Raw genomic sequence first — 16,155 nt, forward strand, 5'->3', positions numbered from 1 at the left:
GGGAAAGTGTTTCACAGGTTTTAACATTTAGGAAAGTAAAGACAGCAGTCAGAAATGAACTTCGATAAAAGATTATATTGCTGGTCTTTAAATAATTATCGTCAAGTGAACCATATGCTTTGATGAACACCTTCAGTTTGATACGAACCACAACAACCTGTACACGGAGCACAACACAATACAGTACTTTTTCCCTGCGATGGTGCAACAACTGAGTCACATTTGGGCATTTCTCTTCAAACAGTAACACAAAAGTACACAACAAATACATAAATAGCTTTTGTTTCCCTTTAAATCATTTATAACGCAATTATATTCATGATTCTGGCTCTTGCTACGACATGTCATTTGACCGATATATAAATTAAACAACATCAACAACAAATAATAATAATAATATTAATAATAATTAGAACAATAATAATATAAAAGCTGTCTGTCTTTCATATAAATCTGGCTAGCTTACAGTATGAAATGATGGAATAGAGATCACGAGGGCAGTTTGATATGATGCATCAGAGAGTTCCTCCACTCTGAATCTCCTTATTCCATATGCAAATGCTCAGTTTCCCACTTTAAAATGTTTGTGAGAGAAATTTAGGCGCCATGTTGGCTCAGACAAGAGTCCACTGGGCCAAATTGTTTCCTGAGGGTCCAAGGCGTGGACAAACGTTCCTCAGGTGGTGGAGACAGTGAAGTCTCAGAAAGTGGGGCTCCTGAGTTTTCTCTTGGGAGTTCAGTTCTTCCTCTACAAGACTGGAAATAGCACCTCTGGTGGTGGTGGTATTGTGACAGTACATGGTATTACAAGAGGCACAAGGAAGAAGCTGAATGTGGTGGCGAGGTTCAGCCTCCCATCCAGCAAGTGTCCCTCTGGTCCATCACCGTAGCTTGTATCTCTAACGTCCAAGTCACTGCAACGCTTCTTTGTGAAGATATGGACCCTGAGTACCTTGTTGCATCTGATCTGTCGACTTTTGCGTCCTCCCAAACTCTTCTCGGCTTGTTTGGCCCCCTAATTATGTTACTATAAATGACCCTAACCTAGCCCCGTCCCCTCCCTCCCACCTGGGTCACAAGGGTCACCGTCCAGGGCAGGCTATGGGTTTGATGCAGCGTCCCTGGAACAGCACCAGGTTGGCGGGGCAGTGGCAGCCGGCCACGCAGGGCTTGTGGCACGGTCCGATCTCGTTCCAGTTGTCGCAGGTTTTGGTGCAGCCCGGTCCGCATGTGTCGTACACAGCGCCGTGTTTACACTGGGTGGCTGAAGGGAGGGAAGAGACGGTAAAGTTTAAACATTCAATTATAATTAAGTTGATCTAGATTTGATGGACTAATGATCATCAAAATTCAAGTCTTCATTTCACAAAATCAGCTTATGATAGATGTTTAAGAGACAGTTCACCATAACAGACATTAACACACATAAATAAATACTACAAGCAAAAAAGATAACTTCAAATTATGCAATTGAAATGCAGTTAGGTCACGAGCGCTGTCACTCACCCATACAGGCGGTGTCGGGCCTCCAGAGGACGGGTACTCCCTCCCTCTCGCAGGCTCGGCTGTAGGCGATGAAGGACTCACAGTAGCAGTTTTTATGGACCGGACACTCACACATGTCCGTCACACACGACCTACAGAGAGCAGGACAATAAATGATATGTCAGACTTCTGTACTTCACTTGCAGAAAATGATACTTTTAGGTACAGGCCCTGGGTTAGAGGTAAGGTTAGGATGAGTAGGGAGAGTTGACAAGTCAATGGGCTGAAATGTGTAGATAGTGCTTATATCATAAATGATTTATGTCAAATTCCATAAATCAATAAAGTGGCCCTTGAAGGTTCTTTTAGGACTACTATTAAGTTGTGAACCTTAAAACGAGCAAGATTTATAAAATGTGAACTTGAAACACTTCATTGGACATGGGTTAATTATTATGTCATCTTTTGGTATTAAAAGAATGAGTACACTCAGAGTGAGACTCTGTCCTCTAACCTGTAGAAAGGTGCAAAGTCAACCACACGGTGGCACTTCTGAAACTCCCACGACTTTATCTTCTGGCACTCCCTGTGAGCGCGGAACTTGACTTTAACGCTGCCGGGGCAAAGGAAGGACGCCGGCCGGCGAGGCGGAGGCTGCTGTGAGCAAACCTCGTTTCCCTCGACTCGCCACGACTCTGCAAAATCATCCACATCGAACTTGAACTGGCCATCACCTCCCATGGTGTCGTCGCGCTTGTGGCCGTTGTAGTTGCCACAAAGGCCGCAGAGCCGTCCGCGCAGGTGGGGAGCAGCCACAACTTCCACGAAACTGTCGCCGTCCCATGTGATCTCAAGACCTGTAGGGAGAGGTGGAGGAGTTTAAGACTGGTAATTCCTTGAGGTAATACTTCTTTCTCCAACAAATCAAACAGAGGTAAGTGCATTTTGTTGGTTTTAAAGGTGAAAGATCAAGAGATGTAACTTATTATGGTTGCAGCATCTTTTAGAAATATGGATACAAAAATGCAGAAATATTAGTGTATGGCACTAATAAGCAGTAATACATTGATAATGAGCAATCCCATTGACAGAATCTTTTTCAAGTCTGTGAGACTTCATACTAAAGGAATGAAAAAGAGTTTTGCATGCTGACCTGCGATGGTGGTCAGTTTGAGCAGGTATCCGTCCAGGTCGATGTGCACCCCGGGGCCGTGGTAGGGCAGGGCGATGCGGGTGCCGTTCCTCCGGACCGTCAGGTGCTGGTGGAGACTGAGGATCAAACCTCCCAGCCTAATCTCTACAGACTGAGTCCAGGAGAAGGATCGAGTCCGCCGGGCGTCGTTCTTCACTAACACCTGGTAAAGAAATGGAAAATACAGGTCAGGAAACAATGCAAACATTTGTGCACAGAACAGAGCTTTTGCAGCCAACCAACAACAGTTGGGTGCAGAGAGACTGGCGTACAATCTGTTTAGCATGTTGCCATTATGAAGTTTTGTGCTAAGATAGGCTAAACACAGCCCAGAGCAATCTCTCTATGCACAATTTAAATGTAAATATTCCTTTCTCATCTGACTGAAAATGTCAGTGTCTTCCTTTAAAGGATGTAAAATGTCCTAAACTTCCGTCCTACCATGAAGCTGGAGTCTGGGCTGTTGATGTTGATGTTATTTCCCGGTCCTCCAGAGGGGGCACTGCCACAATCACGAGTCAGTACGTACTGACAGGTTCCCTGAAAGTTAAAGGTCCTGCCATCGAAGGTGTTGTAGTGAGGGTCGCCAAAGACTGTGCATACACCCGGTTCTGCAGAGGAATAGAAGCAAAGAGAAAGAGGAGTAAAGATTGAGTAAATACAGAATTCAGAGAGAGAGAACGACCAAAATAAAGTTCATAAAGAGAAGTTATTCTTAGATGCTTAAAATACCAGCAGTGGGACACATAAAAATGTATGTTTCTGTCGTTCCAGGATATCAAACAGAAAACCTGAGATGCAAGAGATTAAAAAGGACACATGTTGATGCCTGACAGCCAGCAGCAAAAGGATAATTAATGATAAATGGTGAAATATGAGGCACTAATCTGACTCACTCAGAAGTGGATCTGTGGTGTAGTAAAACGTCTGCTTTACCCACTGAACTAAACTCTACATTATGCAGAAGTGAGTTTTATGGAGTCTTTGTAGTCCTGAAATGGTACATTTACAGCCACTTTTGTTGACTTTTGCTGCAGGTCGCAGCCAAAAACCAAAGTAAAATGACCTCAGGGCAAACCACAGTCTGGACTGAAGTTCATGGGAAATGCTCAGCTGAAGCTGCGGAGGCTGGACTCAGATTTGTTTTCATTAACTTCAAGAAGGATGATTCCTAGATTTTACTTTATTTTTATTACCTTACTAAATATCACTGAATCAATATGTGATTTCACAAATGCATCAAAATAGATTTTTTTTTAAATTTTATTTTAGGGCCTCAAATTCTTCTTTTATTATTTAAGGATGTGTAATTCTCTAGAAAAGAGGAAGCTGGAGGGTTTAGAAGGACTTACTCACTTTCAGTGCAAACTGGACAGCAGCCAGTCCTGTTGAGGATCTTATTCTGCAAGAGACGGGGCAGAGACACAGTGTTAGTCATTTATAATAAAATATAGAATGTGTCTAAACATTACATTAAACATCACATCATGCACGTCACATATCTTACAATGAATGTTTTATTTCTTCATAGCTGCTATGTGAATCTGATTACAGTCAGGTTATCAGTCTGTGATGGATAAAGGATTTAAAGTGTGAAGGACAAAGAAAGCAAAAAAGAAAGAGCCAAAAAAAAGACAGGTCTTAATTTTTTCATCCTCTGGATTTGATTTACTGACAAAAATAGCATCTGACATGAAATGAAACACTTTTCCAGGATTTTCCAGCTGCAAATAAACCTAAACATTCAAAATGACGGTTAAGAGCTAAAGAATCTGCTTGACGTCCACCAAAGATCAACCAGACTTTTGGAGACAAACTGTTAATGGTTACATTTTTCCACATTTCGTTGGCAGAAGTAACAAAGGTGACAGTTCTGTTTTCATGCTGTCATTCAGATGGAAAATAAATTAAATGAACGATAGAAACGGAAGAAAAGTTCCCACTTTGACAAGTTCACAGTCAAACCAGGACGACCACAAAGACACCGATACTCCAGCTTCAACCGCTGAACTGTAACAGGAAACTCTGTGTGTGTGTGTGTGTGTGCGTGCAGTATGTTTCAACTTCCATCAGAGGTGCAGATCAGAGGACTCTTTCACACACTTAGCTTTTCGTTGCCTCAGGGAAGCCCTTCATTGGCGCAAACACACACTCTTTTTCCCGTCTCTCTCTCTCTCTCTCTCTCTCTCTCTCTCTCTCTCTCTCTCTCTCTCTCACACCCCTCTCTCTCTCTCTCTCTCACACACCACATGTCTGTCATCACATACAGACGTTCTCCGTACACTCAATACACACTCCAGAGTCCTAACCTCTGCACAAAGGGCAATCTCTCTCTTTGAAGAGGGCTGCCTTTTTGACAAACTGAGGACACACACTCTCTTTCTCTCTCTCTCTCACACACACACACAGTGACAGAGATTGGTTTTCAGGGGCCTAAATATAGGGAACCTCTTCTTTGCTGTCAGTCAAACGTCACACAGACAAAAGGCTGTTTGGAGACACACTGTCTCCAAGGGGACGCACACACTCTGCCGACCTGCCGCTGACCGCAGGATGACAGCATGGGAGAGTGTGTGTGTGTGTGTGTGTGTGTGTGTGTGTGTGTGTGTGTGTGTGTGTGTGTGTGTGTGTGTGTGTGTGTGTGTGTGTGTGTGTGTGTGTGTTTAGAGGGTTTAGGTGGGCTGTGGTGACCTCTCCACCACTCATGATAGCTCGGGACAGGTGTGTGAGTTGCTTTTACACATCGATGTAGAGGAAACATTAGTCTTTCACTTTAAAATGTTTGCCTGTTCTGAAAGAGTGCGACAGGCGTGTTTGCTTCCACGAGGAACCTGTAAGTAAAGTACACTATACATCTGATGCCCAAGCTGCAGGAATTAGGTTCACACTGGACGCCCCTATCTACAGCCAGTGTTTGGTTTGTACATTCTGGGCTACTGTAGAAACAACATGGCCATCTGAGGGCATCAAAAAGACTGAGTGCACTCAGCAGGTTGAGGCCAGGAGGTTTCCAACTAGCTATCACTTCATATTCAGTTACACAGATGTGACACACTGATGATACACTAACACTGGTGGTTTTACCTCACAGCCTCTGCCCGTATGTGTCAGTGATATGATGCTATAAGAATTCAGTGTGACACCCTGAGACTTTCACAGTTCTTTACTGGTATTCTGATCCATCGCGTTTTAAGGTGCGAAAAGGTTAAGTGTAGCAATCAGTGTAACGACTCCAGCATGGGCATCCTCTTCTCCTGCTTCATCATCATGACACGAATGCAACGTTACACCGTGTTGCATAAAAACACATTTGTCACATGGTTGTAAAGATGAAGTAAATTCCCAATTTGCCATCAAAAATCTCCAGCAATTAAACAGCCATAAATTATTATAAATATAAATGCTTTATTTCAAGGTCTCCAGATGTGAGAAAGATTAGTTTTCACTGGAGACAGGACTCACTGCAGACCACCTACATCACCCAGCAGCCGCCTGTTCTGACCACAAACAACAGGTGAGGGCTTGTTGTAACCGCTGGAAGCGTGTGAACTTGGACTATCGCTGACGCCGGCTTTGACTGCGTGACCGCCTGCGGCCGGCGGTATGCGAAGAATCCACTCCATCACACAGCGGCCGACAGATGACCCCAGAGCGGCCTCTGCGACAGGTGAACGCAGCACAAACCTTCCTCCTGCCAGCAGTTCCCAGAGTGTGTGACAGCTAACGCCATGCTTCAGCTGCGCGTAACATCGCTAATGTGCTAAAAGGGTGTTTTACTGTTGCAGAGGAGAAACCTCACTGTTCTAGGAAAGTGCTGGAAAGTGACGGGTTCGATACGGCCTGTGTGTCTTTTAGCAAGTCATAAATCTGACAAATGTGTTATATCAATCTGTCTTATCTCCTAATCACAAGTATCAAACTTACTTGAATTGCACAAGGATGCTAAAATGTGATGTATTATTTTTATAAATAATAGTCTTTTTACTTTTTCGCCCATAGTGCTCCATTGTGAACCTGGAAATGTTGAGTACCCCAAAGTTTTATGTTCTATATATTGGACAAATTAGCATGAATTAGGTACAGTAGGTACAGGTACAATATTTTAGCAACTACTTGGCTGATTTGGAGTATTATAAATACAGTTTTATATAGTTTTTATGATACGTATCTTTAACTAAATTACTAAATTCCCTGCATATACTGTAAATTACATACTTAAACATTAAGACTTTAAGAAGAACATCTGATCATAGTAGTTTTAGATTAGAGGATAATTGCTTTTAGGTGAAACAGTTGAATTTGAGTGGAACAGTAAATCAGAGGAGTGTCGCTGTTTTGAGACGTCACACATGTGCAGTGAAAATGATGCAGTTAGTCACAGACTGTAAAGTGTGAGCGTCAGACAGATGAGACAGACAGAGAGAGAACAGATAAAGTGACAGAGAAAAGCTTGATGTAAACCCTGCGTACGGGAGGTAAGCTGGTGATTGGCCGGCGGGCCTGTCACTCACCGAGGGGCAGCTGGTGATTGGTACACACTGTTTGGGCCGACACTCGATGCTTCCTTTAACGCAGGCACAGAGAGTGCAGTTAACGGACGACCACATGTCTCCTTCCTGCGGGACAGAGGACACACAGCAGGATCAGAATACAACCATCCAGACACACATACACCACCACCATCCATCCATCCACCCATCTATCTGTCCATACTCTATATCCATTCATCCATCTACTGTATCTGTTCATTCATCCACCTCCCCTCCATCCCTCCATCCCTCCCAGTCTCTCACCCTGTAGATCTTGTTCCGGACTCTGCAGTACTTCACTTCCTCCACCTTCACGTAGGACAGACACTCCTCGCAGCACTCGTCGCCGTGGCAACTCCCTGGGCGCGAGCACCGCCTCTTGCACACCACCGTGGAATCCTGGGAACAAGAAGGGCCCAGCGGGGGAAGAGGGAGCAATGGTCAAACAAACAAAACACGGAAAAGAAGTGATTTCAAGTCCACAGATTTAGTGTACAGTAGGGTTGTGGAATGAACTTAAAATACGGCAGATAAAAAAAACACATGGTCTTTATTGCTATGATGATGATGATGATGATGATGATGATGATGAAGGACTGTTTGACATGCAGGCCCGTACCTTGCAGGTGCAGGTGGTGCAGTTGTCGTGTAGGAAGCAAGTGCCGTTCTCATAAACTTCACTGTGGAACAGACAGCTTCCTAAAGTAAGATCGAACACCTTCCTCTGACCTGAGAGAGGAAGAGGAAGAGAGTCAAAGATAAGAAACAGAGAGAAACACTAAAACTCAAGAATGAGTTATTTGGTGACGTTTTTTGGGTAATTTAGCTCGTTCCAGTTATTTGCTTACAGCTGTTCTTCACCCTGTGCAGTGCATTCAGACACTGTCGGAAAACATTTCTCAGGCGAATTATTCACAGAACCTTCATTAGTGTCAGTGAGAACACCTGTTATCAGGGTTTTCTAGTGTGCTGCATCGAATTGTTGACTCTTCATGTGTGCACGAGGTTTCAGTGTAAAGATGGAAATTAAAGTTGAGGAGATGTAAAAAGAGGAAACTTCAACTTTTATATCAGCTTCCACACAGGTTCCAGGTCAGAAATGTGATAACTGGTCTTTACCGAGACATCTGGGACAGCACTGTCCAGGCGGGGTGTGGCTGAGGTGGGCGGGACAGGAAAGGACAGGACACACCTCCCTCATGCAGAGAGTCCGCCCTCCCTGGAACAACAACAAAACACTATTTAATTAACATGTGACGGTCCTTCACTTTCACCCTGGAGGACATTCTAACAATAAACATGAATTTACATGCACATTATTAATGAAGGTAAGTAAAAAGAAAATGTTTGATTGAGGTGTTCACATGTTTTATAGTAACATTTCTCCACAAGTGATCAGAGTTTTAAAATTTTTGTTTGGTTGTCTGGTTAATATTTGGGAATTGGGATGTATTGGTTTGGTGGTTTACTTGGAAATCATATTATATTTAGACTTTAATTCAACTAAAACACCTGAATAAAAAATATATTTTCAGTTTTGCAGTTTGTGTGCATTGACTAAATAAAATCTAATATAGTCATATTCCTTTTTCACATGAATACGTTTTTCTTTGAATGTTCAAACAGACAGAGTAGGAAATAACAGATTTGAGCACATAAGTAAGTATATGCACAATATTTCTGTATCAGCGAGGCAAACTATTCCAGCTCTGTATGTGTGACTATGTGTTAACAAGCCTACAGGTCGTCCCAACAAGGTGCAAGCACATTAATGCTGTAATGTGTTTATGGACCTACCTGTAGGGTTTGTTTGTCTAATGGTGGAGGAGAGGGGGGGATGAAGGAAGAGGAAGAAAGGGGGACACAGAGAGGGAGGAATAAGGGAGGAAAGGAGGGGGTAAAAATCAAGTAGAGGATTGTTGATCCAACCAAAACTTTGTGACTCCCATGAGACTCCAAAAGGAACTTATATAGAGGACGGAGGCCCCGCTCACAAACACTCACACACAGGTCAGCATGTAAACACAACAGTGTGTGGGTGAGCGTAGGTGTGTGTGTGTGTGTGTGTGTACTCACAGTGCATGTGCACTTGATGCAGGGTTTGCCTTCTGGACTGAACTCCTCCTTCTCTTTGTACAGGCGACCCTCAAAGATACAACCTGCAGGAGACGTTCCACACAACGTTTTAACCACTTTTTGTTCAGTTTAATTCCTCTTCACTTACATATATCTACAGTCTAACCATACCAAGGCTCAAATACAGAGCAGTTTTATCAGGTTTTTGTCATTATAATATCTGTGTTGGTATGTATAGACTTTAATATCATATTTTTAAAAATGTTTGTATCATTATATGTTTATTTCATTTATTTATCCAGTTTAATAAATGTCAGAAAGCTCATTAAAAACACTAAAATACACAAAGTAATGACTCAAAACTGGACTGAAAGCTTCATCTCAGTACAGAAATCTGAGGGTAGTTAATTTAATTAATTCAGAATACATCTTTCTGAGGCCACCCACTCATTAAAAACATTGAACACTGTCTTTTATTATCTTAGAAGTCCAAAAGCATTCAGTAATTTTAAATAAAAGCAAAAATTATGCATTTAATTATGATCAGCAGGTGTATTTGACTATATGGAGACCCACAGAAACGTGACTCAGGCTGGGTTTGTACTCACTGGGGCAGGTGGGGCAACACTTCTTGGGGTGGATTTTGGGGTTCTTGCAGTGGACGACACACTGTACCTCCGCCTCAGTGATGACTCCTTCCTGTCACAACCAGGAGGTAAATAACTGAATAAGATTGTACACAATTTTCTTTTAAATGTTTATGTCATTTTGTTCCTTCATCTCTTTTTATCTCTTTAATTTCCACCTTTCCTACTTCCTCACTTCCTGTTCTTCCTTCTGCTCCTCAGTGTATTTAGTCTTCTACATCATTTGCTTCCTCCCATTTCCATTCCTCCTTGCTTCAATCTTCTCATTTCTCCTTCTGGTTTTCCTTTCTTACTTGGCTAGTGCCACTTTCCCTTTACCCCCTTTCTTTTCTAACTTCTTGCTTTTCTGTGTTTGTTCCTTATTTCCTTTCCTCTTCCTTCCTTCCCCTTCCCCTGCCCTTCCTTTTGTTCCTCTCTTCCACTCCTCCTGTGTCTTCTTTACCTTCCTCTAACAACAGCATGTTTGAGTTGTTTCAGATATGAGGTCAGAGGTTTCCACATGACGTCTGAGCTGAAACAACACTGTCTGCTCGCTTCACCTCTCATCTGCTAACACACACATACACACACACCTGACAGCGTCTGGTTATGCAGGGTTTGGTGGCGCTGGTCCAGGATACTGAGCTGTTATAAGATCGTCCATCCAACATGCAACCTGAGAGAGAAAGAGAGAGAGTTTTCTTAATTTTCATACAGTGTTTCGGTTTCTTTCTGGTTCTGAGCATTCTTCACTTTAACTTCTTTTTTTATGTATTCATTTTATTTTATATATTTTTTGGCAACATGTTTTTGAATCAAAATGCCAATAAAACTTAATTACCCTGAAAACCTCAGTAGAGAAAGAAGTGTTTAGATTTACCTAATCGTTTGTAAAATAATGATAATAATAAATTATGATCTTAACATTGACAAAATGTCTTTGCCACTTGGCATACTCCATATAACACCAACATACAACCTTGTATGTTGATATGGTGAATGTGTTAGCAAATAGTTACCGATTTACACTTACGCAGCAGACACAGAGCAACATAAGCCCTCATTTGGAGTCAAGTTTCTGGCCACTAGATCGATATAAGTCCAATATTCATTCTTATTATAGCTGTTTTGGTCTCCACCAACTCTTGAGAAGAATATCTGGCTCTTCAGCTGCTTAAACTTCCACTTTGCCTGTCTGGCTTCTGGAAATGTCAACAAGAGCAGGGAGAGTGAAAGAAAACCGAAAATATCAGAATTTGACCCCTGGTTAATAAAACGATTAACCAATTATTTGATCAATTGTTCAAGGTGCTATAATCAATAGTTCTTGTTTGTTAAAATAAGTGCTAAATTGCTCTGAATTCTGACTGCCATCACTGCTAACATGAATCTCCAAGTCCCTCCTTTCTACAGAAAATCCATTTTCTGGTATCCGCACTTTATTCAACCATGGTATGGTTTATTCAGCAGAATTTCAGTGTGGTGACACGGGGAAGAGGGAGGGGACTGCTAACTGCAACAACAGACAGGAAGTTGCTGAGTTCACTTACAGCACATTTAATATAGAAATATTAATAAGTGCACAGTACTACAGAAGTACAAACAGCAGTATACTGCGAGTCAGAGCTGTTCTTTTAAGCCTTTAGGGGCGAGTCTGATTGTTCTTTCAAAGCTGGTAGTGTTTTTCTTAACACTGCAGAATTTTAGTATCAAGTAATTCAGTGTGTTTGGATGTAACAAGCTGCTCAGTAACTCCACACCCACTGACCCGTCCACTCAGCACTAAATGAATAGCCTATTCATTTCATCCCATTTACCGTAAGTGGTCTCAGATCAATGTTTAACTTTCCATACAATGAAACCTGATCACAGCCATTGATCTGCTTTCCTCAGTGTAAACCAAACCCCCTGATACTGTATCACTGCAGAAGAGGACATCCAGTATCTTAGAGAAAAAGATCAGATGATAAGGCGAGAGATCCCTCAGAGACTCATATCCTGTTCATACACTCAGTCCTCACTAATGATGATTAATATGACAACACATCTTTCCTCTGGTTCTCCATCATTGATAGGGGAACCTCTTCAAGAAAAATAATGACACATTGCTTAAATTATGGTCCAGTTTTGGAGTCCAAAGGTTGGTTATAATATATAGTTTTAGTATAAGTCTTACATAACATAAACTGGTTAATTAAGGCCGTTTCAAAAGTAAATTGTTCCCTATAAACGGACCGAGTCTGGTGGAGGGTCTATTTAACTGCGTGTATGATTTCATAAAAGTGTGAAAACAGGGATATAACATGTAGGAGTTGGGGTGTATTCCAAACCAAAAGACACAGAGGGGTCCTAAATTTGGTCACAGTGGCCACCGGTCAACCGCACAATAGAAAACTAACACCGTTTCTGGGGCGATGAGGGGCTTTCCATGTCCGGGCTGAGCTTGTTCCATCGCTCTTAACGAAGTGCTGCGTCGTAAAACACTGAACCGCAAACAAAAGGGCTGCGCCCCTGCTGACAGCTGGGAGGTGTGTATGTGTGTGTTCTTATATTTCTATTGAACCACATATAATCACATAGCTTCATGAGCACAGACAGAGCAGGAACATGCAAAGTGGGCACTTTTTAGTAGCTCCTCACTCCGTTTAAGGAGATTCACAGTTTGAATTTATTGAGTGATGGAGCCAAAATCGAAGTGACAGAAAATGCAACTCCTCTACTGGCTAGAAAGAATATTTCATAAAAACTATTTTCAGCCTTAAAAGATTCACTTTCACTGTTTTTGGTGGCAAATTTGAAAGTATTGTTTCATTAAGAAGGTATTAAAAGGATCATTGGATTTCAAGCAAGTTTTAAGAGTCTACTAATAGATTTTCAGATCATATAGAAATGAATGGAAAGCAGTGGTTTCCAGGAACAGGAGAAAAATACACAGAATGACGATGACGCTGTGAAGAAGCGTGGGATCATGGGAGGTGTTGTCTTCACCATCATTGGAGTCTGGATATCTTGCGTTCATGGTTCAGGAGGTTTCTACCGGGAGCTCAGTTATCCACAGATGTCTCCTCCTCTCCAAAACAAACGGATCCACTGATTAAAACCAGTAAAAACACAGAATAAAGCAGTTCCACCTTAAAAAATCTGTGTTTCTCTAATGCTATTCAGTAAAGGACGTCCTGCAGGGGCTGCGAGCCGAGCAACTGCTAACGTTAGCTTTTTCTTCTGATAACTTAAGATCCAGACATCCGATGACTGAAATCCTTCATCAGGTTCAAATCTAGAGTTAAAAAGCACCAAGATCTAGAACTTTGAACTTGCTACGTTATGAACCATCTGCACCGCTCAAGTCGTCTGGGACAGATCTGCTTACTGTCTCTAGAGTTAAATATGGAGAGGCAGTTTTCAGTTTTTATGCACCACATATCACATATCTGGAACAAACTCCCAGAAAACTGCAGGTGGGCTGCAGCTCTCAGTTCTTTTAGAGTTTTCTGTTTGCCGTTGCCTTTTATTCAATCAAATTTGAGGATTTGATTAATATCTTACACTGCACTGTGACTTTTGCTCCTGTTTTATTTCAACCCATCTCCAAATAATGTTGTATGGTTAGACTTTAACTTCAGGGTTAAGATTACAATCAGGATTAGACACCACCGAGTGCTTGATGGATTTTCAACATCCCTTAACTGCTTCAGCTCACACAGACAAATTCATTTGACTTGCATATATTTATAATGACCACCTGTAAATATGAGAAGATGAAGCAGAGAACCCCACATGTGAGAGTTGCTTCCTTGTTTCTGTTCTAAACATTTGTTTAACTCTGTTTAACCCTATAGAGCCTTGGTTTAGTTTAAGACTGTTCAGTTTGATTAGGATCATTCATTTTAATGTTAGGTTAGGGAGTTGGGGTTCTCAGACGCATATAGACGAGTATATAAACCTGTAACAGTAAGTAGAGCCTATGTGAGGACAGGATGAGGATCTAAGAGATGAAGGTATATTGAGGAGTTTCTGGCTCATAAAAGCGACTGTATTTCTGTGGCCCGTAAACCTATCGGTGAACCCCTTTAGCAGTCGCACTGTCTCCACACACTGCAGCTGTGTGTATGTGTGTGTGTGAGAGAGAAAGAGAGAGAGAGAGAGAGAGAGAGAGAGAGAATGCCTATATGTGAGGTAAATAATATATCTTTACTCCCACAGGTCATATTTAGGCCTGGCCATTTAGTTACTGTACATAAAGTGGTTCCTGAAGGGTGTGTGTGTGGGGGGGTGTGTGTGGTGTGTGTGTGGGGGTGTGGGTGTGTGTGTGTGTGTGTGTGTGTGTGTGTGTGTGTGTGTGTGGAGAGGCTCTGGTTAGCATCTCTATGTTTTTGTACTGCTGTGTTATTACAGTCTCCTATTAATGCAGTGCAGCTGCAGGTTGTCCTATAATAAACCATGCAGGGTTCATTATTATTATCACTGCTGCAATATCATGCTCGAAAAAACACTTTTAATAAAAGTGACAAAAATGTAGAAGAAGCACAAGTCACGTGTCGTCCAAAGAAGACCCAAACTGTTCATTTCCTCCCCTGAGTTCAGTTTGGAGAATCCGAGAGCAGTAAAGCTCATAAAACTTTTAACTATGAATATTAAGATTTTTATAGTTTCCACAGTCCTCTTACTCTGGTTCTGTCCTTCCGTCCACCGTTCTGTCTTACCTTTACACCTCTCGCAGCAGGCTCCAGTCTGTTTCACCACCAGAGCACAGTCCTCAGAGACCAGCGGACATTTCTCCTGTTTACAGTCTGCCTTCCCCTCCTGCAGCAGGGAGAGAGCGGGGGAGAGAACAGAGGGGAGAAAGGGAGAGAGGACAGGAGGAGAGAGTCAATTTGTGTGTGTCATATTTTCCAATGTACTGTATGACGTTAACAACACAACTTAATGCTCAATTTTCATTTAGTTTCAATTTTCTAGATACCTTAACTTCAGTATTTTCCCCAGAAGAAGTTAAAAAGGACGTTTTTTGTGAACTAAGACACAAAGTTTTAGTTTGGCCACCATGAATTTTAGACTTTATCTGGCAGCTGTATTTTACCCAGAGTGGAGGGAGTTAGCCTTCAGTTGAAGTTAAAGACACAAGGGTAGGAAGGTAATATTCATTATTTCATTTGAGTTTAACATTCAAAAACAGATCATTTGCTTTCTTGGGACTGTGTGGTTGTGCTTTGATTGACAATTTTTGCAGGTATTTGTCATAAACCGAAGTATTGGACAAATACAAATCTTGACTGATGGTGGCGCTAGATGAGAAGTCAGATCACTAAAGTTATTGCAATGCAGCCTTACTGAGTATACGCAGGTATTTCGAGTACTTATTTTAAAGTCTGCACTATAAATCTCCTCTGATTTGCATCATTCAGTTGTGTTCTGCAAGCTGCGTGTTTTATCCTAGGATGGTGAAGGCACAATTTGGATGGAATAACAAATACTTCTAATTACTAATCTACTAATTAAGAATATACCCACTTCTTCAGGAACCACTACACCCCGGCTTAGGGGGGTGAATTGCAATTAATTTGACGCCATTAATCCAGTATTTGTTGATACTGTCAACCCTTGAGCCACGCCGCTAACATTGCAGGGAATCACCAAAATTGGCCTCGAAACAGTTTTCACCTGATACACAGCCTCTGTGCTCTGCTATCAGGGTTTGAAAATTTGCAGCTTGAGTTTCTAAGTAAAAAGTGACTCAATCTTCACAGTTAAGCTGTGAATTTTCACACCAACTCAACAATCCTTCTGCCACCTTCACAAACACTGCACATTGTATCCGTCATCACCACCAACTGCACCGTGGGACTGGACAGAATCTGCGTTTGTTTAATCCGCTCGACTTTCACACCCAGCTTTTATTGCTGATTTTATCCACACGCTGTGTGTGTGTTTTATTTTACACACTGAGAGGGTTTATAAAGTGCAGGCTGGCGGGTCTCATGGCCCTGTGGCACTGCGGCAGGCGGCTCTAACGAGGACGGATCAAAGGAGGGTGAAAATAAATCGGGGTGGTTTAATATAGCAGCAGCGCTCCAACTAAACCCCAACCACACTGAGGACAGATGAAGTCATGACAGAGGAGGAGGGACAGAGATGGAAAGAGGGGATAGAGAAAATAAAATAAGCAAGTGGGAAAAGAAATTAGATAAAGGACAGAGAAAAACGACCGAATCTTCTTATGCACATTCAGCTTCAGCCAGAAATCTAC

General features: G+C 42.0%; 1 protein-coding gene across 1 annotated transcript in view; it reads right to left on the minus strand.

The window, feature by feature from the left end:
* Positions 1-55: 55 nt before the first annotated feature.
* Positions 56-16,155, minus strand: part of bmper (BMP binding endothelial regulator) — a 31,622-nt gene continuing 15,522 nt past the window's right edge. Inside the window, exons 3-16 of the mRNA XM_051406579.1 lie at positions 14,612-14,711; positions 10,502-10,584; positions 9,891-9,981; positions 9,283-9,365; positions 8,326-8,425; positions 7,826-7,935; positions 7,471-7,605; positions 7,189-7,293; positions 4,034-4,079; positions 3,119-3,288; positions 2,639-2,840; positions 2,000-2,342; positions 1,507-1,637; positions 56-1,264 (exon numbers count right to left, since the gene is read on the minus strand). Of these exons, the coding sequence (XP_051262539.1) occupies positions 1,083-1,264; positions 1,507-1,637; positions 2,000-2,342; positions 2,639-2,840; positions 3,119-3,288; positions 4,034-4,079; positions 7,189-7,293; positions 7,471-7,605; positions 7,826-7,935; positions 8,326-8,425; positions 9,283-9,365; positions 9,891-9,981; positions 10,502-10,584; positions 14,612-14,711 (1,881 nt within the window). The 3' untranslated portion in view covers positions 56-1,082. The remainder of the gene's footprint in view (positions 1,265-1,506; positions 1,638-1,999; positions 2,343-2,638; positions 2,841-3,118; positions 3,289-4,033; positions 4,080-7,188; positions 7,294-7,470; positions 7,606-7,825; positions 7,936-8,325; positions 8,426-9,282; positions 9,366-9,890; positions 9,982-10,501; positions 10,585-14,611; positions 14,712-16,155) is intronic.

The sequence above is a fragment of the Dicentrarchus labrax genome, unplaced genomic scaffold, assembly GCF_905237075.1.
Source record: "Dicentrarchus labrax unplaced genomic scaffold, dlabrax2021, whole genome shotgun sequence".
NCBI classification, from domain to species: domain Eukaryota; kingdom Metazoa; phylum Chordata; class Actinopteri; family Moronidae; genus Dicentrarchus; species Dicentrarchus labrax.